The 26871-nt window shown below is 33.3% G+C and overlaps 12 protein-coding genes across 12 annotated transcripts in view; 3 read left to right on the top strand and 9 right to left on the bottom strand.

Annotated features, from left to right (window-relative positions):
- Nucleotides 1-237: 237 nt before the first annotated feature.
- On the bottom strand, nucleotides 238-594 carry NAEGRDRAFT_75116 (uncharacterized protein; the record flags this gene model as incomplete). Its single annotated transcript, XM_002669831.1, has 1 exon — nucleotides 238-594. The coding sequence occupies one exon, from the start codon at nucleotides 592-594 to the stop codon at nucleotides 238-240; it is 357 nt and encodes a 118-aa protein (XP_002669877.1).
- Nucleotides 595-1137: 543 nt separating this feature from the next.
- Nucleotides 1138-3421, bottom strand: NAEGRDRAFT_59821 (uncharacterized protein; the record flags this gene model as incomplete). The annotated part of the gene is made up of 3 exons (XM_002669830.1): nucleotides 1138-2563; nucleotides 2613-2767; nucleotides 2992-3421. The coding sequence occupies 3 exons, from the start codon at nucleotides 3419-3421 to the stop codon at nucleotides 1235-1237; spliced, it is 1914 nt and encodes a 637-aa protein (XP_002669876.1). The 3' UTR covers nucleotides 1138-1234.
- Nucleotides 3422-7921: 4500 nt separating this feature from the next.
- NAEGRDRAFT_75112 (uncharacterized protein) lies at nucleotides 7922-10946 on the top strand (the record flags this gene model as incomplete). Its single annotated transcript, XM_002669877.1, has 5 exons — nucleotides 7922-10096; nucleotides 10144-10426; nucleotides 10472-10476; nucleotides 10517-10522; nucleotides 10572-10946. The coding sequence occupies 5 exons, from the start codon at nucleotides 7922-7924 to the stop codon at nucleotides 10944-10946; spliced, it is 2844 nt and encodes a 947-aa protein (XP_002669923.1).
- A 41-nt stretch (nucleotides 10947-10987) lies between these two features.
- NAEGRDRAFT_82002 (uncharacterized protein) lies at nucleotides 10988-12991 on the bottom strand. Its single transcript, XM_002669829.1, has one exon. It carries the CDS (start codon nucleotides 12986-12988, stop codon nucleotides 11006-11008), a length of 1983 nt encoding a protein of 660 aa, XP_002669875.1. The 5' UTR covers nucleotides 12989-12991; the 3' UTR covers nucleotides 10988-11005.
- Nucleotides 12992-13184: 193 nt separating this feature from the next.
- Nucleotides 13185-14618, top strand: NAEGRDRAFT_75110 (uncharacterized protein; the record flags this gene model as incomplete). The annotated part of the gene is made up of 1 exon (XM_002669876.1): nucleotides 13185-14618. The coding sequence occupies one exon, from the start codon at nucleotides 13185-13187 to the stop codon at nucleotides 14616-14618; it is 1434 nt and encodes a 477-aa protein (XP_002669922.1).
- Nucleotides 14619-14626: 8 nt separating this feature from the next.
- On the bottom strand, nucleotides 14627-17482 carry NAEGRDRAFT_59819 (coatomer protein gamma 2-subunit; the record flags this gene model as incomplete). Its single annotated transcript, XM_002669828.1, has 2 exons — nucleotides 14627-17283; nucleotides 17431-17482. The coding sequence occupies 2 exons, from the start codon at nucleotides 17480-17482 to the stop codon at nucleotides 14648-14650; spliced, it is 2688 nt and encodes an 895-aa protein (XP_002669874.1). The 3' UTR covers nucleotides 14627-14647.
- Nucleotides 17483-17693: 211 nt separating this feature from the next.
- On the bottom strand, nucleotides 17694-18110 carry NAEGRDRAFT_75108 (uncharacterized protein; the record flags this gene model as incomplete). The annotated part of the gene is made up of 1 exon (XM_002669827.1): nucleotides 17694-18110. The coding sequence occupies one exon, from the start codon at nucleotides 18108-18110 to the stop codon at nucleotides 17694-17696; it is 417 nt and encodes a 138-aa protein (XP_002669873.1).
- Nucleotides 18111-18303: 193 nt separating this feature from the next.
- NAEGRDRAFT_75107 (uncharacterized protein) lies at nucleotides 18304-20352 on the bottom strand (the record flags this gene model as incomplete). Its single annotated transcript, XM_002669826.1, has 1 exon — nucleotides 18304-20352. One exon carries the CDS (start codon nucleotides 20350-20352, stop codon nucleotides 18304-18306), a length of 2049 nt encoding a protein of 682 aa, XP_002669872.1.
- Nucleotides 20353-20674: 322 nt separating this feature from the next.
- Nucleotides 20675-21418, bottom strand: NAEGRDRAFT_75106 (uncharacterized protein; the record flags this gene model as incomplete). The annotated part of the gene is made up of 2 exons (XM_002669825.1): nucleotides 20675-20971; nucleotides 21251-21418. 2 exons carry the CDS (start codon nucleotides 21416-21418, stop codon nucleotides 20675-20677), a joined length of 465 nt encoding a protein of 154 aa, XP_002669871.1.
- Nucleotides 21419-21995: 577 nt separating this feature from the next.
- NAEGRDRAFT_75105 (uncharacterized protein) lies at nucleotides 21996-22535 on the bottom strand (the record flags this gene model as incomplete). Its single annotated transcript, XM_002669824.1, has 1 exon — nucleotides 21996-22535. One exon carries the CDS (start codon nucleotides 22533-22535, stop codon nucleotides 21996-21998), a length of 540 nt encoding a protein of 179 aa, XP_002669870.1.
- A 2046-nt stretch (nucleotides 22536-24581) lies between these two features.
- Nucleotides 24582-25994, top strand: NAEGRDRAFT_75104 (uncharacterized protein; the record flags this gene model as incomplete). The annotated part of the gene is made up of 3 exons (XM_002669875.1): nucleotides 24582-25031; nucleotides 25079-25761; nucleotides 25805-25994. 3 exons carry the CDS (start codon nucleotides 24582-24584, stop codon nucleotides 25992-25994), a joined length of 1323 nt encoding a protein of 440 aa, XP_002669921.1.
- Nucleotides 25995-26360: 366 nt separating this feature from the next.
- NAEGRDRAFT_75103 (uncharacterized protein) overlaps nucleotides 26361-26871 on the bottom strand; it is a gene marked incomplete at both ends in the record, with an annotated part of 969 nt that continues 458 nt past the window's right edge. The window contains one exon of the mRNA XM_002669823.1: nucleotides 26361-26822. Coding sequence (XP_002669869.1) covers nucleotides 26361-26822 — 462 coding nt within the window. The remainder of the gene's footprint in view (nucleotides 26823-26871) is intronic.

Genomic DNA, 26871 nt, shown 5'->3' with positions numbered 1-26871 from the left:
TTCGTTGGTTTGAACGAAAAACAAATGATGATGATGTGGTGATTACGTGTAATGTTATGTCTTTGCAACGCACCAATCAAATTATTGGACAACAATTTTTTCGTTTTTTTAAAATAAAATTTTAATTGTTGATTTTTCCGATAACGTGATTAGCAATAATTCTACAATTATCTCTTTAATGTTGAGAATAATTTAACTTATTGAGGTGGAAGGTGGATGGGAGTGAGTTTGAGGCATTTAGAATTTTCGTGTTATTCCAGTTTTGAGACAGGTTATTTGAGTTGTGGTTGAGTTAGGAGTGAAAGCAGAGGGATACATTGAGTGGAGAAGTGTATTTACCTCCTTCTTGAGATTGGATTCATAGTTTGAGTTAGAGCTTTTCAAAGTTTCATAGAGTTCAGTAAATTCGTCAATGTTGTTTTCTTCCTTCTTATTTTGCCAATCATCATTCTGCTCTGAAACAACTAAATCAAAATTATCTTGATATCTCTTTAGTGTTGCCAATTTACCTTTGAGATAGGCAACTAGGTTTTTAACTTGATTGGTATCGTCTGCAATTCCTTGTCCACTCAAATAAATTGTTAGGCCTTGCATGCTAAAATTACTTTTCCTTGTAAATAAGTTTAAAAAGTAATAATAATTCTGTTCTGTGGCAAGATCTAGCAAAATTCTTCTCCTTCCGTTTTGCATTGGAATGTCTTTACATTTACTAATCGAAATTTTCTCGAATTGTTCCAAGCCTGTTTTAATTTGATTATCTGTTAATTTGCAATCACAATCAATGGTACAAATAATTATCCAATGTGTATAATCACATTTTGCAAGTCCGTAATTAGCCTTCTTCATAATGATGAATAGTAGAGATGCAGCTATGAAGGCTTTACTTTTTAATCTTTTTTTCTTGTGGTTCGGAACAAGCTAACTTGTCTTGTTGCTTTTTGTAAAATTCTTCCTTTTCTTTCAAATATTTATGAACATTTTGTTGATACATTCTGTCGTAGTATTCATCGGAAGGAATCTCCTCGTCTTCAAAATCATCCTCTGCAATGTTATTGTTGATTGTTGTGTCTTTGGTTGTTTTGTCTTGTTCCATTTTTTCTTTCTCTATTTAATAATATAATATTAACAATGTTGATCAATAATTAACAGTATTTCGTGATTAATATTCTTTATGTAAAGAAACACAATAGAGTTTGTTCAATTTTTCTTACAAAATTGATTCAAATATCAAAGCCTAGTCTTTAAGCAAGTTAGTGAACTCGGGTTCGTGAAATGGACAATCGGAAACTCCCTTATTATCTCTAATGACCTTGCATGGTTTATACTCTTCAATGTGAGTGTACGTAATGTGTTTCAACCAGTAGGTTCTATCAAAACTTTGTAAGAGTATCCATTCATCATTGAATTCTTGAGCAAAATTTGGACACTTGTCAAGTAATTTTCTCACAAACAAATCTAATTGTTCGTGTGATTTGAACTTCACCCGTTTAGATTCCATTCCAAAATATTCTCTGAATCTCTTATCCATTTCAAAGACAAGGGAACACTTTCCTGTCTTTCTCAAACGTTTTACAAATTTCTTCATACTTCCAGAAAGATTCATTTTAACTCCAATACTATCCAACAAATCTTCCACAAAATCCTGACAGTTCCCTGTGTTAATTCTATCTCCTCCAGTTTGTTTATACGTTATATTTCTATTCCATTTACAAATGCATCTCGACATGCCATCAATCACTCTATTGAGATCCTCCAATGTACTAATTGTTTCAATGTCTGTAGTAATAACAGCAGCCTGACTAACAAGCTTTCTCGGTATTACTACACTACTATCATTAAAGTCAAGTCTCCACTTCCCTACGAGAATAGCAGAGTGAAACCAACCAATCTCTGGTAGAACATTCATCTTGTGCAAAACAGGAGAAAGAAATTGTCTCAGAGTTTTTGTAGGTGCATTTGCAATTTCAGTAATTATTAGCTTGATTTTGATTTCTTGTTTGAGAACCTCTTGTTCTTCCATTACAATTTTCTTCACTTCCTCTTCAATAGAGGAGAGAGAATCACGTTTAGAAACTGTATTAATTATTGGTTCGAGTAGAGTTTTTGGGTCAAGATTGAGAGTGGTCTCGTCGATACTTCTTGTTCTTTGGAGGAGTTTTGCTGTTTCAACCCAGTCTGTTGTGAGATAGGTATTTTTCAATTCTTCCTCATCAGAAAGTTCAAAAGCAAACTCTTTCATATACTCTTCATTGAATCCACATTTAGCTGTCAGAGGTTTACTTTTCAGAATTTTTTCATAAACTGGTTTACTGACAACCTCCTTGTAGACAGTAAATTCCTCATCAGTCATTTTAGTCCTGTCAACCGGAAGAGATGGGAAAAGAGAATTGATGAGACTATTATTGTGATTATTGTTGGATCCTCCACTGGCACTACTTGTTGTTGAGAGGACACTATTTCTGAAAGAATTGGCATGTTGTGGTGGAGAATAGACAGATGATGAATTAAATGAAATATCGTCACTCACTGTAGGTGTTAAAGTATCTGTATCTACTCCATTCATCTATTCGAAATTATTCGAAACTATTAGAAATCAAATTAAATACACTTACTTCCTCTTGATTGTTCCTACTATTTAAAAGTGCACTCCTTTTCAAATCTGGTGTAGAAAATGGCTTTAGTTTGATTAATTTCTGGGAAGTTTTGTAGGTGGCAGAATTTGGAGTATTGAGATTATTGGAATATGTTACAGGTTGTTGTTGGTGATCTTGAAAATTGCGAGAGGAAAGATGAGGATGAGTATTCGAGCGATGAACTGGTGATTCATTCTCCTTAGCAGTTATTGTTAGTGGTAGAGTATTGTTTCGTTTCGATTTGATATTTAAATTTTCGTATTTCTTGGAGTCTGGCATATTATCATTGCTGGACTCTCGTGATGGGAGTCTTGTTGCTGCTGCTGCTGCTGACTCTCATCACTACTACAACTATTACTTGCTTTTTCAACCTCCCACAATTGTTTTCCCAATGAATAATTCTCAATATCTTCATGAGCGTTTAAATGTGTGGCACTTTTGAATACTTTACCAAGGGATCGTTTCGTTTCATCATGTTCTCCACTCATTGTACTATGGTCATTCAATTTATGGGGGAGAGAGGATCTTCTCCTCGATATAAGATTTGATGAGAGAGAAGCTGTCATGGTTGATGATGTTGGTGTTGTTGCCGAGGTTGAATCTGTTGTAAGTTCTTCCTCTGAAATGTCTGCTATTAGATGAGTTGAATTCGGTAAGACATCACACTGTTGATGTTGATGATGGTGATGATGATGGGGTTGTTGTTGCTGCTGTTGATGATGATGATGATTATGAGCAACGAGATGATTGCTATTATTCTGAGAGGGTGAAGAAGGATTTTGTCCCATTCTCTCTCTCTGTATGTCTGTTTTTTGTTTTTCTCTTAGTATTAATTTAAAGTAATACTACACTATTATTGTGATGATTGATGAATTTTCTTCTTGTATTATTAATATTATTATTTGAAAAAGTGTGATTCATAGCTTAGCGTATGATGATTGAGAAGGTTGAAGAGGGAGGAATTGAATATATTGACAATATGCTCTCACTATAAAACTAAATGAAAAGTTTGTGCTATTTTGTTGTTGAGTATTGTTCATGAACTGACCAAATTGTCGTCAACTAGTGAATCACTCGTTCCTTGTCAATATAAAGTGATGATTGCTTTCGCCAATTTTTATTTTAAAGATACAACGAACGATAAACGGTCAAACTGTGTGCACTGACATACGGGAAAAGAAGAGGGAAATTCCAAAGAGGTTTCGTTTATAAAATTTTAATGAGGTCAACCACACTGTAATCGGAAACCTTTCTTGAAGAAGGCAGATGGTCGATTAAAATAAACATTTCAAGTTCTTCTCTATCAATGTTGCCCTTTCTTTTTATGGGCTTTAATTGGTCAATTTGTTGCAATAATACTAATTTATTGGAAATGATTTTATTATCAATCTCATTGTGAGCAAGTGGTTTGTTGTTACAAAATATATTTTCATTAAGGTTTACTATTTTGAAAGTTGAATCAAAATTCAAGCCTTTTACTAAGCAATATACTCCATCACAACCCAATGTCCTTTCTCACTTCTTCTTTTGAGGTTGTGTGATGGATCTTATTGATGTAAATGAACAGCGGCCAGGAATATGAACAACATACAATAAATTGGGCGCGAAATTATTTAATCAAAAAAATAACGTCCTCCTCAGTCAGCATGACTACGCCCTCATCATCAGAGGAATTGAAATCGAGACTACTTGTAATAAGTAGAAATCAGAGTGCAACTGCACAGTCGTTTTTTGATCATTCTCCACTGGATGAATCATCGGTAAGTTGAAGTTATGTTTTTGGTGTATTTAAGGAATTGTTTTAGGAGAGTCCTTTAATTGAGGGAGCTAGCTTCGGAGCCTTTGATAATCATCAAAATATAAATTCGAGCAGAGTGATAGATATTGAACCAGAAAATATAACAGAGACTGAGAGGGGTTGCATAACGAGTCTCCAATCACTGGAAACACATTGGTCAACAAAGTTAGATTGTCTGCAAGAGTTGGATGATGTACTCACTTCAGGAACAATATCAAAGAAAAAAGCACTTGAAATTGCCATATCTATTCAAGAACCATTATCGATTATGGTAAGTTATAGGATAATGTTGTGTTGTATAATGAGTTTTGCAGCTTTCGGATTTAAGGTCTTCAATCGTCAAGGCTTCGTGTGATGTAATTGTATCGATTGTTAGGTTGTTGGATGAGGATTTTGAGGTATTGAACGCTATATTGTTAAAACCTCTATTGAAAGGAACCTTCTCAATAATTGACTCGATATCATCATCTTGCAGAGGTTGTCTTGAGGAAATTCAAAATGTCAACGGATCTATCGGAATTGTATCATATGGATTGTTTGAGGAGTATTTGGATGACGTTTCCTATCAAGGAAATATTGAAACAAAACGCTCAGCCTTAGTTTCAGTTTACAATCTTCAAAAACAAAGGGCAGATATTTTCAACCGAGACACCATCATCAAATGTTTAAAGAAACTGAAAAGAGAAGAAAATGAAGATATCAAAACAGCAATAACAAATTTGGAATATCTATTGGAAAAAGGAGAGGATATTAAAACAAATGTATCAAATTCATCAATTTCCTCAACTACTTCTACGTCATCAATTTCTGACCAACCTTCAAGTTTATCCGAAATGATCAAAATTCAAGAACCAGAAGTCAACACCTCTTTCGATCTTCCAAAGATTGAGCTCCATGATAGACCTGCAACACCAAAGTTAATTGTAAAAACTGAAACCAGAAACTTTGAGGAGATTGAGCAATCTACACCAAAAGACAAACAGTGTAACCAACCACCTCAATTCTCTCCTTTGGATCCATATTTTTTGACAGACTTTAAGGTTGAGGAGAAGACCACAATTGTTGAGAGGAAGGATATGTCTACCTCACCACCACCAGAAATAGTGATATATACAGAAGAACAAGTGCAGAAAATTAAGCAAGAAAGTGTGGAACAAACACTAAAGGAAATGGCTATTCTAACAGCAGAGTACGATGACATGGAACAAAGGTTAAACATTGAAGTTAGAAAGAGACGAGAGCTGGAAGCATTTGTTCAAAATTATGAAAAGGAGTTTAAAAATTTGAGTTTAAAGAATGGAGATGACAAGGAAAAGGAGAGTATCAAGGTACAATATACCCAGTTACTGATAGACTACTCAAAAATAGAGTCATCCTTTAAGGAATTAAAAGGTAGATACGACGAGGCTAAAATTGTAAATGAAAAATTTAAACAAAACGAGCAAGTACTGAAAGAAAAGATTCATGCCAGCATGAAAGATTGTAAAGTTTACGAGACCAAATATAATAAGCTCAAGGAACATGCAGAGGACCAACTTAATGGAGCTAATACCAAACTCAAAGAGTTATCCACAACTAAACATCAGCTCGAGAGTAAGATAACGTCATTGGAACAAGAGATGAATTTGATGAAGAAAGAGAAGGAAGACAAGGACGAACAAATAGTCTCCCTAAATGATAAAATCAAAAAGCTCTCCACCATTCCAAAGACTCAGATCAAAGCCCTCGAAGACAGAATCAAGTTCCTAGAATTTACAAACGAAAAACTGGTTAAAGAATCAAATGATTTCCAATCCAAAATAATCTCTCAGGAAACTGAAACACGAAAAATCAAGGAGGAAAAGGAAGAATTCAAAGTTAGAAATGACGAGCTTCAACAATCTTTACACGTATTTTACGAAGAAAATCAAAAGCTAAAGGCAAAGATTTATGATAAGACAAATGAAATAGAAGCATTGAAAACTCTAATTTCCTCGTCATCCTCAACCACAACTCCATCATCTACACTTGAAGAAAAGTTAAAGAAAGAAGAGGAGAAAAGAGTGCAGGTTGAAAATCGATTAAAAGCAAAAGAAAAGGAAAATAAGGAGCTGTTAGACATTTGCAATCAATTACTTTCAAAAATTGAACGAAAACCAACAGAAGAATAAAAAATGCAAACACAACAACTCTCAAGGAAAGCTTCAATTTTGACTGCAATGCTGAAACACAATATAACATGTTCTGTCGGAATGAGGAAGGAATTTAATAAACAATTTTTCTCTACCCACTTATCATGCAATAGGAATAAAAACAAATTGGAGGAACGAAAGAAATTAATTACTGAAAATTTCAAAGGGTGTACACAATGTGGAAAGTGTTGTACCGGTTTTGGATCTATACGTATTTATCTAGATGAGAATAATGTGAAACAAATATCAAATTATTTGAAAATATCTCCGAATGAATTTATTCAGAACTATACCTTGTCAACCCTTAAACAATCAGATGAAACCTCAATCTCTATCAAATATAAGCCTTCCTTAGCCTTTCACAAACGAGTTCAATGCATATTTCTGAAACCTCAAACACAAGAAGATGGACAAGTGACTTATTCTTGTTCAATTTATCCAGTACGACCTCAACAATGTAGAACTTTCCCTCATTGGGATGAAGAAATTACACAAGACGAATCCTACTATAATATGATTGAAACCTGTGAGGCACTCCACTCACTCAAACGGTCTGCTTTTCTCATCGATGAAGGGAATGATGAAGAGGAAACCCAAGATGGAGAACAGAATGAACACCAAGGTTAGTCTTTCAATTAAGGCAACAACATTATTAAAAACAATTTCCTCTCTTACCTTCCTATACGTTCCAAAGAAATGAAGTAAAGTACCAACACTACAATCATTTGAAAGTAGACAATGTCATGACATAGGTAAAAGCGTTGATGCAAGAGTGATTGTGCCATGAATTTGGGATCAAGATATTAATTTATATATTTGGTAATGAATGCTTTTGTCCCATACGAGAATAATCGAACAGTTGAATTCAACCTGAGAGCTTTAACCAGTGTTTGAAATTCTGGAACAATATCCAACAACATTCCAATTTTTATTGAAATGCCTCCCCAAGAGTTGTAATCATCTCCATGATAACAGTAACACACAAAACCTTGGACAATATCTTCCAACAAAAAAGAATGAAACTACCACAACTACTGCCACACCATTTGTCTACTCGAACAATTGCACAAATCTTCATCGTGTCATTAATTTTAATACATCACCTAGTTGTTCTTCTTGTCGGAGCACAACAGCAGAGTATTGAACGTACCTATTACATTGACTCCAACCAATCACAACAACCGAAGAATAATACATGCACTGATGTGAATCTACCATGTCAAGTATTTCATCAAGTCATCACTGCTGCTAACGATGAATTATATTCCATGTTTCCTATTGGCAATTCATCAAAATTATTCAAATTTCAAATGAAAATAATGATGAAGGGAAGTTATGAATGTGGACAATTGTTTGACTTTTCCGAATATACCAATAGATTTGAATTGAGTTGGATTGGAATGGATACTAATGGTTTTATATATCCTGGATGTGAGTGGCTCGTTAATAGGCAGAGTGTAATTGAGAGATTTCATTTTGTGAATGGAGGAGTTGGTAGAGCATTGAGTTTGGATAGGAAATTGGAAATTCTCAGTTTTGATCAATGCCATAGTGATTTGTTGGTAATGAGTGAATTAAATGTGAAAAATTTACTTATTAATCAGTCAAATTTCAACAACTTTGGATTGAAAAATGCAATGGTGGAGACATTTCGAGTATTTGAATCGACCATTTCTGAAACGAAAGTAAGATTGAGTAAGACAGAGTCTATTCAAATAGATAATTCTAAATTATTGAATGCAATTCTAAATATTGATTTTTTTGGAACTGTGAAAATTAACAATTGTCATTGGACAGCTAGTTCTTTATGTGCTTTCAATGCTGGAAACGTGTTGAATATTACAGAGGCTAGCTCCATTCCAACTATTCAGATTATGATAGTTTTTCAAGTTGTTTTGGATGGAATTAGTATTATTGATCGAGTTATTGGTGATATATCCGAATCCTATCTGAGCTTGATTGGTTCTACCGAAATCTCTATTCGAAACTGGAATGTAACTAACAATATATTTGCCAATTTGATTTCCATTCAAAAAGGTAAAACTGTTCAAGTATTTAATTGTACATTTAATAACAATACTGGAACAATACTATCTATTAAGGATATCTATTGGGATATTAATACAATTGTAGCTCCAATAGTAATAGACGAATCAAAATTCATTTCCAATAGAGTTCTGAAAGATTCCTCTTTTGTTTCAATCATGACATCTGAGCAAACAGCTTCAATGGTAAGGACGTGTCAGTTCAGAAACAATATGGGTGGTTCACCTCTTTTTTACAATGGCAATAGCTTAATAGTTTTCAATTGTTTCTTTTCGAATAATGTTGCAGAATTTGGAGGTGCCATTAGAATTGAGATCAGTAATTCCCTAACTCTCTCAAACTGTTCATTTATTGGAAATGAGGCAAAGAAGGGAGGAGCCATCTATCTCCTCAATCTATTAAGTGGTATTGCCACAACTGACAGTTATTGTCAGGATAATATTGCATTTCAAGTTGGAGGTTGTATCTACAAATCATCCACATCGAGTTCCTTAAATCCAAATACGAAATATCGAATGATTGGTGAAAACAGAGCTTACTATTATGGAAATGATATCGGTTCAGAATTGGTGAGCCAAAGAATTGAATTTAGAGGACAGGATGGTCAATTCAGAGTTGCAGAAGGCAAATCCATTCAAGTGTATCCTGGCCAACCACTTGATTTCAAATTATTCATTTATGATCAATATAATCAAAGCACTTCAAAGCTTTCTAGTGACTCCCCACTTTTGGTAGTTTCTTCTGTGAAGAATATCATTCTACAAAAGCAGGATTATCAAGTCGGAGAAGGATATATCATGCTCAACAATTTACAATACCTACTCGTTGATAAGGATTTCAATTCTGACCATTTTGAGTTGAGATTTTCAATTACAGACTTGGATGTTATTACCTCGTTTGTTAATGTGGAAGTAATGAAATGTCCAGCAGGATTTTCATTGGTGTTGGGAGGAGGCAAGTATTATTACTGTCAATCCATTCCATTTGAGATAATTATTCCATCAGCAGTTTTGGGAACTATCTCACTCACCATCATTTTTTCTTTTACAATTTTTGTAATCGTTTATGTAATGAAAAAGTTGTTCAAATTGAGAAAACAAGAAAAGGCGGAGAAGAGAATTGAAGATCAATTCAAAAACAAATACTTTGTATTTGGAAATGGTATCGAAAACTTGCCCTTACTTGAGAATAGTTTGAATAATGAAACTCCTGAAAGGTACATTATTCCAATTTCAGATATTACTATCGTGAAAAAGATTGGTGAAGGAGCGTCGGGTGTGGTTTATAAAGGACTTTGGAACAAAACAGATGTTGCCATTAAGCAATTCAAGACAGACACTGATGATGAAGAATTTGAAAGGGAGGCCTTATTGATGAGCTCCCTACGACATCCTTCAATTGTTAGTTGTTATGGAATTTCTCTATCCACTGAATCAAAATATATGATTGTAAGTATTTGAATACAATTGATGTACTTAATGAATTGAATATTAAGGTGGAATATCTTTCGAATGGTGCCTTAGATGGAGCAATTTACGAATCAAAAATAGGAAAAAAGAAATTGAGTTACGTTACAAAATTAAATATTCTGAATGATGTATGTAAAGGAATGGTCTATTTACATTCAATTAGGCCAAACAAGATAATTCACAGAGATTTGAAATGTGCAAATATTCTACTCGACAAGAATATGAATGCAAAAGTGGGAGATTTTGGATTAAGTAAGATTGTTAATGGGAATTCTGCAACAATGACCACAAATGTTGGAACTCTATTATGTAAGTAATACGAAATTAGATCAGTTTCTTAATTTTGATGTAAAGATATTGTAAGTTTTATTCGAATTCTAATTTAAACTATTTTAAAAGGCACCTGTAAGTTTTTGATAACATTTCTGAATAATTTAAATATAATTTCTAATAGGAGTTACTTTCTAATCATCATAGAGGTCCTACTACTAAAATTGATGTTTACTCTTTTGGAATTATTTTGTGGGAATTATTATACGAAATGGTCCCATTTTCGGATGAATTGTCAGACACCAATACAGTATTTTCCATATTGATGGAAGTCATCAAAGGACATAGACCAAGAATTATTACTACAGATCAAGCATGGATCGAAAATAATATTTCAAAAAAGGAAATTGATAAATATGGAATTTCAAAATTAGAACTATCTCTTTCGGATTATATCGAAATTATGAAAGAATGTTGGAATAATGAACCTAATCAAAGACCAGAATTTATTCAAGTTGCAGAATCTTTGGAATCACTATTGAACTTTTTACAAACATAAATTCCTTCTCTGTACAAAAAAACTATATTTGATTTAATCAATAAATAAATAGGTTAGATTTACTCGACAATTTCTTCAATTGTTTCAATAACTTCATCAACTTCTTCTTGATTAAATTCATCAGGATCATAACCCTTAAGAGCAATCAATTCTGGTTTCATCTTTTCGTATTGAGACTTCAGTCTGGCCAAAACTTGTTCAAATTCATCCCAAGCACTCTTTCTCTTCTTGAGCTTAGCTTCACGCAAAGCCTTAGCTTCTTGTAAAAGTTTTTGTTCAATTTCAACCTTCTTGTTTGGTAATCTCTTCTTGACTTCCTTTTCCATGTTAGCAGTGAGGAGTGATTTGATTCTTGGTCTCCATTTGAATTCGAGGAGTCTTTCAACGTTAGCCTTATGCATAACCTTACCCAAGAATGTCCAGATAATGAAACCATTGTCATTTGATCTACGTTCAGCACTAACAAAAGTAGAGAAATATCTACCAGATGGATCCCAACAAGCATCAGTCATAGAGAAGTGTTCTCCTGTACCAACAAGTTCACCTTCTTCAGCATTCCAGAATTCGAGAGTAACACTGACAAGCTTTGTATTCATGAGAACCAAATCATGACCACGAGGACTCCACAACATTCTATTAATTGTCTTTCCTTCACATTTCTTAATGAGCTTGTGAACAGCATTCTTGAATGAATACAAACTGAAAGACTTCTTGACATTACCAGGTCCGTGAATAATGGCGAGAGTATCTCCGATTGGTTCAAATTCGAATTCATCGACACAATCATTAAAATCAGCAATACCTTCAATTGGGAAGTTCTTTTGGTTAACTTTCATAACATCGAAAGCAGTTGTAATGACCTTTTCCATTTGAATTGTTGATTCACGACTAGTAGCAATAGCAATGTAGTCACCACTAAGTTGCCAGTTGAGCTTAATATCAGTAGAGTTATAGTATGGTTTAGACTTCAATTCCTTGATTGATCTACTGTTAATATCAACCAAAGTAACCAAACCTTCTCCATTGGTATCATTAATAGCGGAATAAATCATGAAAGATTTACCAACAGGATTGAAAGCAAAATCTCTGACACCTGGAACAGAGTATGTCTTTTGGTGGAGCAATTCCATAGTAGAAGAATCGAAAATGTGGATACAATCTACACCCATCTTGGCAAAGTATTTTTCATCAGCACTCCACTTGAAAACATGTCCTTTAAGAGCACTTCTATCCTTCAATGGAAGAGACATGGCCTTTCTTTGGGCTCTCAAATCCCACAAGACAGCTCTAGCTGGACTTTCACTAACAGTTACAACAAATGATTCGTTTGGTGAGAATTGAACACTAATAACGTTCCTATGTGAAAGAGTATCTTGGTCTTTGAATTCTGGACCACCCCACAAGGCAACACCTTTTTCGTGATAAGTAACAATATATGAACCAAGTGGTGAAAAGTCAATCTTATCATCGGACCATCTTTCTTTAGAGTAAATAATTTCTTTAACGTGAAGTGGATCATTCCAACAAATATCAACAGTTTCATCATATCTAATAGCATATTGACTTCTTGCGTTAGGATCCTTCAACCAGCTGACCAAATTATCTCTTTCCTTGTATTGTTTTGATTGTTGTTTGTGTTGTTGTTGGTATGTTGTTTCGTCGAATTTTTGATACTTGTCCACTTCAGCTGCAGAAATTGAGTGAAGAGTAAAACTGGCAAATTTAAATCCTTCAATTCCATCAAGGACCTTTTTAGCTTGTTCTGCTGTTGAAAGTTCTACAATAGCCATACCTTTAGACTTTCCTGCTTGATATGGAATATAAAAATTAACAATCTTTGCTTCGGCTTTCTTTTCTATAATTTGAACAACCTTGCTCTTTAAAGCTTCTTCCTTGGCTTGGTCAATGATTGGTAAACCATCAATAACAACAACATTGGAAATATCGTCATTAAAAGTTACTTCAGGTTCATCAAAAACAAATTCTTCGTTTTCATCAAAGTTTTGAATGTCGCGCGGCGTGACAATGTATTGCTTGCTCATTTTTTTCAATTTCAAATTTAAAAAAAAATTTAATTTTTAGATTCTCTTACAAATATTCCTTGTTATCAAGCCTTCATCACAAGAAGCCTTGTTGTTGTTATTTCGATATTGTAGTTTTGGTGCCGGCACACTATTTTAAATAGTATATTATTAGAAGATTATATCAATTTTGAAATTTAATAATTGTATGAAGACTATGGAAGAATCTTTAAAGAGAAAGTTGTCTGAGAGTGTTCAATCAAGTGAATCGGAGGATACGAATAATCATCATAAAAAGTTAAAGACCAATGGTAATCAATCAGTACAGAATATAGATGAGAGTGAGTGTCCATATCTGGATACAATTAATAGAAAAGTTTTGGATTTTGATTTTGAAAAAGTTTGCTCCGAAACATTGTCCAATACTAATGTTTATTGTTGTTTGGTTGATGGAAAATTCTTTAAAGGAAAAGGAGAGTCTACACCAGCTTATATTCACTCACTGAACGAGGATCATCACTTATTTATGAGTATTTCTAATGGAAAAATATATTGTTTGCCTGATAATTATGAAGTGAATGATAAGAGTTTGGAGGATATTAAATTTAATTTGAATCCAACATATTCTGAGAAGGATGTCGAGGAATTGGATATTCAATTGAAAACAGTAACATCAATAAGTAATGGTGCTACATTCATGCCAGGTTTTGTTGGATTAAATTCAATCAAACAATCTACAGATGGTATAAATGTGGCAATTCAAGCACTTACTAGAATTAAGCCAGTTAGAGACTTTTTCCTTTTGGATCAGAAGAATCTTTCAAAAGTCAAGTCCAGATCTGTATTACTATTTTCTGAATTGTTAAGAAAAATTTGGAATCCTAAAAATTTTAAGAATCATGTAAATCCTCTAGAATTTGTACAAAGTATTTTATCAAACGCAAAGCAATTTAAACTAGGAGAAAGTATAGACCCAGTCCAATTTTTCACATGGTTGTTGAACTATTTACATGGAGAACTGACTGATAATCAACCAAAACAAAAGAGTATAATATCAGAATCATTTAGAGGTAGGATTACAATCACTTCGAAAGTAATTAAAAGAAAGAAATCGGGTGGAGCTGACAAAAAACAAGTGGAAGAAACAACCTCACAAAATACAACACCATTCATGTTTTTGACACTAGATGTGCCTTCAGCGCCAATATTCAAAGATGAATATGAGAGAAATATCTTACCCCAAGTTTCGCTTTTCAGTTTGCTTTCGAAATTCAATGGTGAGAAGGAAACAGCTGTTCCACTCAATGATGGCAATGTAGAAATGAGAAAGTACAAGATTGAAAAATTACCACCATATTTAGTTTTCCATGTAAAGAGATTTTCCAAGAACTTTTTCTTTGAAGAGAAGAATAACACAATTGTTAACTTTCCTCTCAATAATTTAGACATTAGTGAGATAGCTCCAGATTACTCTGGAAGTCATTACAATCTTGTTGCCAATATTTGTCATGATGGAAGTGTCTACAAAATACATGTACATAATGTTGCTGAAGGAAAGTGGTATGAAATTCAGGATTTGGATGTAAAGGAAGTCATTGCTGAAGAAGTGTCAATTTCTCAGAGTTTCCTTTTGGTTTATGCAAAACAATAAAAATCTTAATAATATAAATTTAAATAAGTTTAATCAGATAATTGTTGAACAATACTTTCTCTCAAATCTCCTTGTGATCGCACAGATAATTTAAGAAGTATAGAACCATTCTTTTCACCTAATTGAGCAGCAACCAAAACCATATCACCGAATATTGATTTACCAGCAAAGTATAAAGAGTGAGTCTTCTTTGAGACGGTTCTGTCACCAATTGGTCTCAAACCAACACTAGAAATGAACTTGTCAACAGCAGCTTGCAAATCATCTGATGCAGTGTATTCAATTGGTTGTTGAGCAAATTCGGACTCTTCACCAAGCTTATCCCATTCTTCTTTGAATGATGATACTGCCATATTTCTAACGAAATCAGTAACACGAATATTAAATGCTTCCAATTCAAATTCGTCTTCATTCTCATCTTCTTCATCGTAAGGATCACCAGTTTCTGGATCAACATCGGCTGTACAAAACTTGAGAGTACTGAAAATTTTACCAGTAGCAATTTCCTTTTCTCTCTTCAAAACAACAAAGGTAGATTCGGCTTGATTAAATTTGATAGCTGATTCAGCTTGAATCTTGAAAACTTCTTGTACATCTTCAAAATCTCCCAAATCCAAATCAACAATAAGGTTACTCAATTGTTGAGATTCAACTCTATTCTTTACAATATATTGGAGAACAATATTAGATTCGAAAACATGGATAGCACATGAGACTACATAGTCAGCGTCAACTTCAGTAAGGTAAATTGGAGGGTTTGTCTTGAAAACCTTTCCAAGATTTTGGAGTTGTGGAATCTTTGTAATTGCTTGTTCATATTCTTGAGTATCATTGGCATTGCTAGTTTCAGTGGTGGTAGTTTCAGAAAGGATTGGTTGTGTTACAGCAGATTCCAAACCAGTTTCAGTAGGAGCTTCAGTTTGAATGGCAGAAGCATCAACAAGTTGGACATCAGAAAGATCAAATGGTTCATCAAGAGTAGATTGAAGATAGTTAACCAAACTCTTTTCAACACTGTAGAAGTAGTGTTGCATATTATCTGGAAGGTCATTAACAATCAACTTTCTAATCAAATCTTCATCCTTTGTTTCGAGAGCCTTAACGTAGAAAACAGCACGATCTCTGACTTCATCATCACTATCGAGTAAAACTCTTCTCAAAATGACCAAAATAGACTTTCTAAGGTCTGGAATCTTGGCAGCAAATTTAGCAATAGTAATAACAGCACTTCCTCTTACGGTTGGGTTTTCCAAAATCAAACGATTATAAATAAATCTAATACATTTAGAAGGACCTGTACTTTGAGTACCTTCATCTCCCAAAAAGTGTAATACTTGTTGCAAAACAATGGTATATTCACAATCTTCAATAAATTCGCACAAGTAGGAAACAATCAAATCTCTACTTTCTGGCAATGCCTTACAGATTGAAATCAAAGTACTGACTAATTGTTTCTTATATTCATATCCACCTTCAGTGCGTAAAGCATTTGATAAGAAAGAAACCATGCTGTAGAACTTCTTTGGATATCTAATACACAAAGATTCAATAGATTTAACAACAATAATCTTGAATTCATCAGGAATTTCTGGAATAAATCTTTGAATCTTCTTCATCAATTTTTCAATATTTGTTTCTTGTCCAGTCTTTAAGAGAGTTGTAACAGCGAGGGTAGCAATATTTCTATTTGGATCAGCAATCAACTTTTCAAGTTCGTTATTACATTGAGAAACAAGAGTTGGATAATGATTTGCAACATCATTCAAAAGACGAATTGCAGCAAATCTCTTAACTGGCTTGTTTGATGACAAGAACATACGAAGAGCTTCAATAGCTGCGGAAAGTTCCTTTCCTAAATCTCTAATTGTACAAATTGCTTTAGCAGCTTCAAGAATGACCATATCATTTCTAAATTTAAGACATGATGTTAAATATTGTAAAATTGCCTTGCTTCTATCAGAATTAATATTTCCTTCCATTCTCATAATCCTCATGGAATATTTGATGAGAAGAGTATGAGCAAGAGGTGATCTGAGATTTTGCATACCAGCGGAAACAATCTTGCTGATAGCCAAACCATCTTGATGTCTAAGTTTGTAAGATAATGCCAAAGCATGGTATTGTACCATGTGGAAACGAGAATCAACAGCTGATTGAATTTCTCCAGTCCATCTCTTAACAAGTTGATCACCTTTTTGTGAATCGGACATGTGGAAACCAGCCAAAATAGCAGAGCTGGCAACACCTGGATTCTTATCAACAACACATTGCTTCAAGTGTCTTTCAAGGTTACTGAAAAGATTTTCATCCATGATTGTTCTTAATGAACGAATAGCGTTGATTTTAAAATCTTCGTTTTGATTTTGACTCATGTCCTTGAAGAGACTGTTACTTGCTACAAATGTTTGATTAGCTGTCCTTGAAAGTTCCTTTACAGCAATATATAACATTCTTCTCAATCGTACATCAGGGCTTAAGAAAAGCTTTGTAATGTTCATAAAAACATCGGTAGCTTCAGTAGCATTCAAATTCTTTCCTTGATAAATGACGTACAAGAGTTGGAGAAGTGTAAGAACACATTTACGAGGACTTAGAGGTGACTCGTTGAAAATTCTAGTCTCTTGTAAGACTTGAGTCTTTTCCAAATTTTGGAATGGAAATTCAACTATAAAGATCGAATATTAATAATATTGTTGTTGTTGTTCAAAAATTATCCAATAATAATTAAAATAATATCACGATGATGATTAATAATATTAATACAATTGATGATCAAAAATACATCGCACCTCTAATAGGATGATACACTTACCCTCTTCATCTTCGTCCTTTGCCTTGTTGTGTGGGTCTCGTTCTTGCATCATTTTTTTAGAGTGATGATGGGGCAATTACGTGTAAAAATAAAAAATTAATAAATCAAACAACATTGCCAAGTATCTTTTCTCTAACAGCAGCGATGGTTATTTTGATGGAAATTACTTGGAATTTAGATCTTTTAAAGGGTCAATAAACGTGTCATTGAGGTGGATCTTGTTGTACAAGAGTATTTTAATATATAGTTGTGTTGAAAATAATTTATATAAAATCCGAAGCGTAAGCTGCTCGTAGGGAGAGGAATTGAGGATAGTTTCTCTTGCTTTCTTCAATTTCAGCTTCATAGTAAGATTCATCCTCTTGAGGAGAAATGTGGACAGATTTCTTATCGATGTGATAGTTTGTTCCAATAACTCTATCATTCTTAATTCGTTTCTTTAAATCTTCAATCCAAACATTATAGGTCTTTAAACAACCATCGAATTGTTGGTTGATTAGGTCACATTTTTCTAACAAGTATTTACACAATTCAATAGAGCCGAAATCAGCTGCACATTTAACACAAAAGTTGACAATTTGCTTACTTGGTTCGCCAGTTTCAAATTGCAAGAATGACAGCATTTCACTGAGGAGAGAGGCACAACAAATATTGAGAACAGATTGAGCCTCCTTCACCATTTCTTCTTGAATGAATTTGTTCTTAATACGTCTAGATTCTGAAATTGAAAATGCCAAATAATTAATGGAATCAGTGAATGTGCTATTTGTAATTGATGTGAGAGCTCTATTAATTGCCAATCTAGCCATTCTATAAATTTTGTAATCTTCTAAGCCAATTCAGTAACAGAGTGGTCTTCTATTAATTCGTCTACTATTTTTTGATGTTCAGGATTCTTTGAAAATGATTCACCAAATACAGCCTCTGACCTTCATTTACAATGTGAGCGCAAAATATAGCATTGAGCTCGTTTTTAGCAGCCTCAGAAGAAGCTGCATTTATAATGCATTGAAGGAAGGAAAGGAAGTTTCTCAACTTGTAATCATGCTCTAAAGATGAATTTTGCAAATCGCTTCTTGCTAAATGTATTCTGTTGGTCATATCATCTTTCAATAAATCTTTGACTGAAAAATTCTTCTTCATTTCCTGTAGAATTTCAGGTTTGAATTTTCTTAAAATATCATGGTTTTTCCTTTCAATTTCTGCGAGTACTTGTTGAGGTACTTCTGTGACTATTTCATCTTTGAAAGATGCATCAAACTTGCCAGTTTTGCTTGGATCAATATAAATTAAACAGTATGCAGAATTACTCTTGGTTTTGAAAGCTTCTCTGATCACATCTTCTTTTGTTAAAGTGGTGACTATTGTATCGTTAAACTTAAACCAAGTATCATCATCTCCTTGATATTTGATATAACTCCAGTAATGTCCACCTAAGGCACTTGATCCTGAATGCATAATTATTGAATAAAGATTGTATGTTAATTCTTGAGGATATTGAACCTCCCAAACTTTTTCTATTTGGTTGAGTAATGAATCTCTCTTTTCTTTCAATTCAGAGACTCTTCTTGTCATATTTTCTTGTTGTTGTTGTAAAACTTGAATAGCAATTGAAAAATGATCAATGTTGTTTGCATTTGAGGAAGATAATTGTTCTTCATATTCATGCCTTATTTCAAATAACCTATTTGAGCACACTTCAAAAGCTTGAATTAATCCAAAGTCTCTATTTTCATAAGACTCCAAGAATGATTTAAGACGTCTGTCAACATGTTCAAGTTCTTGATTCAGTACTTTCAATTTGGATCTGATACCTTCTGTTATTTCCTTATTATGAAGAAGATATGGTCCTAAATTAAGATCAAAAGGCAAATCAATTGAATTTTGAATTTTGGTCAAAGTATTGGTACCATAAACAGCTCTAGATGTTTGTAAAAATAAAACTGGAGGAACAGAATCCTTTCCATCAAACCACATGGTCTTACGAGCCTTTGTCTTGTGACTCTTATCTGTGGTATATTCAATCATGTCGTCCTTCATGCACAATTCAAAGGCATCCATATAGTTTCGTGTATCTTGAGATATTGGAAGGATAAGATGGTTGAATGTATCGATGGTCTTTTTTTCAATCTTGGTATGGTCCAACTCCTCAGCTTCAACAAACACAGCTGTTTTTCCATAGAAAAGTTCTTTGAATTTTGCTGAAATATTTTCTCTGGATTCCTTATGTAGGGTTTCCATTCCTTTCTCTAATCTAGAGAGGAATAAACTGTTAAACTCTGGTAAATCTTGCATTTCACCAATTTTGTATGGCTTATTTTCAGCATCTTTCAATTTTTGCATGACTGGTGAGGGATCCACAAAATTTGTATTTGAAAGTAACATGCTTGCAAATAATTTTTGTAGACTCTGTAAAAACTCAATACTAGATTCTTCATCTAAGTGGGCCAATGAAGCATCCTGTGTTTGATTTGCTTCTGTCATTTGTACATCTTCTGGAGAAGAATTGGGTTTTTGAGCTGATGGTTTTGTTTTCATGATACTTTTCAAAACAGAGGGTATCATGAAATATGATTGCAACAATGCATTTACATAACAAGTATTTCCAATATTCTTCAAGCCTACACCACTTGGAAATTTCTCTTGATCTCCCTGTGGAGTCCAAGTAGTTCTTAAAATTAACTCATCTGGGTTTGAAGGTACATTTGTTGAATTGGTATTATTATTATTTGAAGCCTTGTCTTGATCAAGAGAAATTTGGATAGCTCTAGCCAATTCTGTATCTTCCTTTGTATCCATATCATCAATGATATGAATTGTTCCATTTTCATCTGTAAAGTCAAGGAGAGGTGAAGCAGGCTTATTCTCTATAGCCTTCAATAATGTGCTCTCATCCTCGTTATTTAAATCAACTGTTACCATTTTCAATTCCGATCAAGTTGATAAAAGATCCAAAAATGATCAAGTTAAATCTACAATTATATTTGATTAGATCAAAAGAGTATCAAAAAATTGGTGGTGATGTGTTTTTCTTCTCCAATCAAAGTAGTTCCTTCCACAGTTGATTTGGATGTATTTTTTTCTGTTATGAATTCCGTTACCCAAAATCCAAACAATAAATATCTAAATTTAACTTTGAAAATTTAATTTGAATTTGTTACTATGCAACAGCAAATAAAGGAATTCAGTCAATTAAGCCATCAATTTTGTGCTATTTTACAAAATAATATGGTACATTAAATATTTATTCATCTTCATCTTCGTCATCTTCATCGTCTTCATCATCACCTCCTTCATATGATTGTAAATAGGACTTGACTTCCAAGTGATGAGCCAAATCGACTGGTCTCTTCTTTTGACCATTCACAACATCTAATTTAGCGTCCTTTTCGACAAGATATTTAACAACATCCAAAGCACCTCTCCATGTTGCCTTGTGAAGAGGAGTATCACCTTGTTTGTTGATAGCATCAATTGACAACTTGACAGTTTCAACAAGGAATTTAACACAATCCAAGTGACCAGCACCAGCTGCCCAATGCTACTCACATAATAATATTATTATTATTATCAAAATATTATTCAATTTCATATGAAAAAGCAGTATTCATGATTGTAAAACATTTTACATCGATCAAAAAAACATTAATTGGTGTTGAAGAATCAAAAAAAAACAAAATTAAGTAAAATCATGAACAAATAAATAGGAGAGGAATAATATAATTGATCAGCAGTGAGAGACAATGATCGGAAATGATACACCACAAAAAGATCACATAATAATGGTTAATTAAATCATTATCATCATCATAAAACTCACCAATGCATTATTTCCAAATTCATCCAAGGCTCCTGTATTAAACTTTGGATCTTCTTGAAGCAATTCTTGGATTTCCAAAACTTGTCCTCTCTTGGCAGCAGAGAAATAACGTAAAGTTCTAGATTGCTCTGGGGTTAAAGAATCTTCGTAAACTTGATCTGATGACATGATGATGGTGATTAGATTTGTTTTTTTTAATTTTTTTAAATTTGCAGAATATTTGATCAGGTGATGGATGAGATGTGTATTTTGATGACAGTTAAGAAATTGGTGAATGTCAATGGTTTAGAGGGAAAAGTAGATTGGTAAACGTCGAAAAGGGGTAAAGGGAATGTTCTGCTATTGAAATTGTAAAATTTTCTTACACGATGCTAAGTAATTGTTGAGAAAATAACTTTCGAATGAAGTGTTTAGTTTTGTGAGAATGATAAGAAGTTGGGTTTGACTCGTCACAATCCATCACAAATCATCAACGCAACTTGAAGTTTTGCCTATCAACAAAAGTACTCCCATCCACTATTGTAATACCAACAACTGTAACTAATCATTTCAAAATCTCACTTTCCATGCATGTTTGTATGTTGAACGTTATTCAATACTTTATTCTGAATCAACTATTAGATCTACAGAAATTCTTAACTAGCTATCTTTTGATTATTTGTCCTGAACTAGACCAATTAAATGTTGGTTTGTAAATTGAGAGAATGATGTGGATTGACCTATCAATCCTACACAGCTCTAAACCTTAATTAAGCAATTCCTTAATTGATATCGAACTTCTTATTATTCTCTTCTTGGAGATTTGCACAGTTCCATGTGGAGAAGCAGGCAACTCCTCGCTTTCAACATGAATACTTGTTGCTGGTTGTGAGTAATTATATGTATGGCTATTGAGCATTGAAGGAGTATTGCTAATACATGTATGCATATCCATTGATGATGAAGGAGATGTAACTGTTGCAGGTTTTGGTTTCACTCTTCTCTCCCAACATGTACTGTCTCTGTGTTGTCTCTTTGTAACATTTGTTTGACGATTGCTCATTGACCGACATAACAAACTTTCTGTTGAGGTAATTACCATTTGGGTGTTGGATTTTGGTTCATTCTTAATAGGTCTTCCTCTCTTCTTTGGCATCAGTTCAACATGATTATGACCAATGGAGAGTGGATTTTTAGCTGAATTGTTTGAAGAAGAAACATCCATACACAGGCAGTTGCTGTCCTGATGTGATGGCTGAATATAGCTGAGTGTTGTAAATTGAACGATTGAGAATTTGCTATACATATTTTTTTTTCTGTAATTGAAAATGGAAGAATTATAACTCTTCGTGTGTGTGTGAAATTTTGTGAAACGAGAAGGTTGATGAAGAGATTTTTGCTTACTCTTAATCCAATTCAAACACACAAGCTCTAATAGCATTGGGGGATGTGTGTCGCAGGACAGACATTTAAATATTTCGTATCCTCTAACTGCCCGTACCTGATGTTAAGGATGGCCAAATATGACGATTTAATTAAAGTGCCATTATTTAATTGTGATCCTCCATTGGATACGCCTCCTGTCACTGCCTTAATAAGGGTGCATTAAAACCGCAAATACACATTTAACCAGCAGAATTTCCATTTGAGGACTTCTTTATTTGAAAATACTTTACATGTTTACACACAAAGCTCCTTAGCGTCAATAACCGCCTTCCAAAAGTCAGCAGAAATTTCAGATTTACCCACTTGAATGAGGGAAGGGAGTATTAAGGCAGAAAAGGGTTTTGTCGCCTTATCTGACAATGGGAGTGTCAATATAATAGTACTGTGCTAAAACTGTTCTTAATGAAATTGGAGAGGAATATGAAACACAACTAGCATGACAAGGCTAAAAACAGTTCAATATGGAGAATATTATTATTGATTGAAATATGTCCTCAAATTGAGTTATACAATTCATTGCTAACAGGAACATGATAGTATCTGTGATTTTAGGATTTTCATAATTTGTGCTCTTTTATGTATTACAGAAGTGTCAAATGATTGCTTGTTGAGTGGTCTTTATTTGTTACAATAGATTTCATGGCAAACTGCAACTTTCATAATAACAGGACACTGAGAGCATTTTATCTCTAAACACAAATAAAAATTAATTACACAGATTTAAAAATTTGTGATTTGTGTTTGTGTAGACAGACCATTTTATCTTGCACAAATATTTGTGAAAACACAAAAGTATTTTATTAAAATAATAAATTATTGTTGGTCTTGAATCTTAGGTTGTTTTCTTTGAATCTAGTAGTAAAAGTTCATTCGTCGTTGATCTTGAAATATGTGATCCGATATCAATATTGTTGTTGCAAGAATTGGACATGAATCGGGTTCTAATGGTTGCTGATTTCTTCTCCCGTTTGATGAAGGAGAAGTTTAATACATTTTTTATTAATTAAATATTAAAAAATGTAAGAAGAACCTTCATCAGAGAAACCAACATCAACACCACCAACAACCCAAGATTCAAGTGAAATAAAGAGGGAAAGCAGTAACAGATGGAATAATTAAATATTTGGAACAAAACAGTTTGTTTTTGGAGCATGCTTTCATTGATTCCGCACCACCAGAACCAACTCCATCATCACTAATTAAATTAGGATACATTACATTCGAATCAACATATTGTAGAAATTACTTTCTGATTTCAACTTATACCTTCTATTGAGATAGACATTAGTTGGAATAATTTTAATAAAAATATGTATTTGTGCAAGATAAAATGGCCTGTCTACACAAACACAAACACAAATTTGTGAAAATATTTTACCACAAATATTCACAAAAAATTTGTGTAATTAATTTTTTATTTGTGAATAGTGATAAAATGCTCTCACTATCCATTCTTAATCATAAATATTATATGAATTAATCTTTAAAATTGGCTGTAGGTCTGAAGTCTTTTGGGTTTTAGCCTATGGACTTTGAAAATCGCTTCAGAAAAGGAAGAAATTTTGTTCATAATTATTATTAGGTCGGGGACACTTGTCCATGTGTAGTCATTTTAAAACAGTGGACACATTTCCTCTTTTGTTCTTGTTGGTTATATGAAATAAGTTGATTAATAGAAGCCCTCCTTCATTCAGTTTGAAAGTGTTCTCACTTTTCATTTGATGATAGAATGGTTTGTTTTCTTGAGTGATCTTTCTCTTTGCCAATAATTATCTTCGTAAAGTCATAACAAAATAATGAGTCATAACTGGAGCCGGCTAATTTAAATTCAATACTTGTTTCCAAAACATAACTAGACTCCTTGTGAACCTTAAGAAAAACGACAATTTTTCCTGATGTGAAAAAAATGGCACGAAAAGATGATGAACATGTGCCCTTGATTGTTCCATCACTACATAACGACAATAATTCACAACTGCAACAAGGTCTTCATGTTGAGGTTCAGGATCCTGGTTATCAGAATTCTGTTCAAGGAAATGTCAATAATTGTGAGATGCAAATTCACACAACTTCAACATTCCGAAGGAATTTAGGTGCTGTGAGGAATTTCCTTCACACCAACAAGTATGTTGTGTTTGGGGCCTTGTGTTTGGTGGTTTTGGTGATGGCCTTCTCTAGATCTATTAATTTTGTTCTGATTGTTAGATTGTCAACACAAATGAAACATTATGGATATTTCCTGTCATCGATTTTAATTCCAACCATGTCAAATATTGTTTATTGGCCAATTGCTTGGTTTAAAATGTTTGGAACTAGGAGTGTTACAAAGGAAATGAGAAAATTTCCTGTTTATAGAGTATGTTTTCAAATGGGAGGAATGTTTCTAATCAATTATTGGAATAGTTTGTAATTATGGGATTTTTAACGAATTTAGCAAACTTGATATTGGTCATTGCCTCATCAAATGTTTCAGGTAGTGTAAACGTGGCAATGAATCAAACCATTATCATCAATAATATGCTCGTTTCCATGATATTCTTATCGGTGAGATATAATATTCTACAATTTGGAGGAACTTTTATTGTAATCATTGGAGTAATTTTAAATGTTTTGCCTTTATTTCTTTCAGGAAGGTCTGGAACTAGCTCAACAGAATGGATTTGGGCTCTCGTTCTATTAATTTCCACATTTTTCCAAGCCATTGCCAATGTTTACATTGAACATTATCTAAAAAAGGAGAAATTAGATGTTTTCTATATGGTCGCATGGATTGAATTATTTCAATTATTATTTGGAATTTTATTTTTCATTCCATTTTTATTAATTCCTTGGAATCCAAATAGTATTGTGAAATCTGCTTCTGACCTACCTAATTACATGTTATATTCATTGAAATGTGTTGTTGGAATGAATTCTTTGAAGGGTGACATTTGTGATGGAGTTTATTGGGTTGCAATTTTATTTGAAGTTTTCAATGTTTTATTTAATGTTACTCAATTGGTTGTTTTCAAGCATGGATCTTCAACTTTGGCCATGATTGCTCTAACTTCTCGTTTGGTAATGTCCAATCTCTTCTTTATGATTCCGTAAGTAATTTAGTTTACTTTCGAATAATTGATTTTTTTAAAGATTTATTGCTGGACCTGCTTTCCAACAAAAATTATCGAACCTTGATATTGAGAGCTTATTTATTCTTGTAGCTGGCATTGTATTGTACAGTATTACTAAGGAGAGAACCCTTGATAAGAATCCCCTCAACGAAAAACTTTTAACATTCTTGAATTGGCTAAAGGACAAAATTAGAAAGGCGGCAAGGTGAGAAACTAATTGAAGATTGGTCTCCGTAATTTGTGCTAGTAGTGCTAAAGAATCCACAGTTAGTAGAATTTGATTTATTAAAAAAATTATTTCACACATCCTTCACAAACTAAACCTCTTCATCTATTCGATTCTCATGTACTTTCTGTTGATAAAAGGACCAACAAGAAGATGACACATGCATGTATTTTGTATTGTGAGTGATAATGAAAGAGGTGATTTATTTGTCCTCTGCACTATTATTCGAAACGATTCGAAACACATGTGTGATAGCTACTGAAAGGAAATCGCGTAAAAAAGCATCTACCTTTCCAAAACGCATCTTTTTGAAATATTACATCTAATTAGTATTAATATTGGAATAGTTTCAATTTAATAATTCTTGGATGGATATCGAATATCTTATCTTTCTTGGAGGTTTATAATTGGATGTGTTGTTATTGTTGGAGGTGATAAGATTGGATTCTAGATGTGTTGTTGTATTGTCGTTAGTGGTAGTGATATTAGATTGAGGAGTGGATGCATGCGTTGTTGGAAGAGACGAAACTAATGTGTCTGAAACTAAACAATTATTCAATTCTTGCACAATAGTCAAAGATGATGTACTACTAGATGTGGAGCAATTAGATGTGTTTGGACTATTACATGCTTTCTTTTCCCTTCTTCTTCGTTTATCCTTCTTGAATTGGTCTGTCATTCTATTCGTCAATTCATACCTCATTGGCATTGTCTCAGTTGACCTAATAAACATTGATTTGTTTGCATGTGGTGAATTCTTAGGTGGTCTACCTCTCTTCTTTGGTAAATCAGTAGTTTTTGTTTGAATATTCTGAGCAGGAGTAAAGTCAACAATAGAGAATTTGTTAATGTACATCTTT

This window comes from Naegleria gruberi (assembly GCF_000004985.1).
Source record: "Naegleria gruberi genomic scaffold NAEGRscaffold_77, whole genome shotgun sequence".
Lineage (NCBI taxonomy): Eukaryota > Heterolobosea > Eutetramitea > Acrasida > Naegleriidae > Naegleria > Naegleria gruberi.
Note: the sequence above shows the minus strand (reverse complement) of the source record. Positions and strands in the feature narration are given on the sequence as shown.

Bases quoted from the DNA above. Each gene is read 5' to 3' on its own strand.
- NAEGRDRAFT_82002 (XM_002669829.1), bottom strand. From the start codon at position 12,988: ATGAGCAAGCAATACATTGTCACGCCGCGCGACATTCAAAACTTTGAT.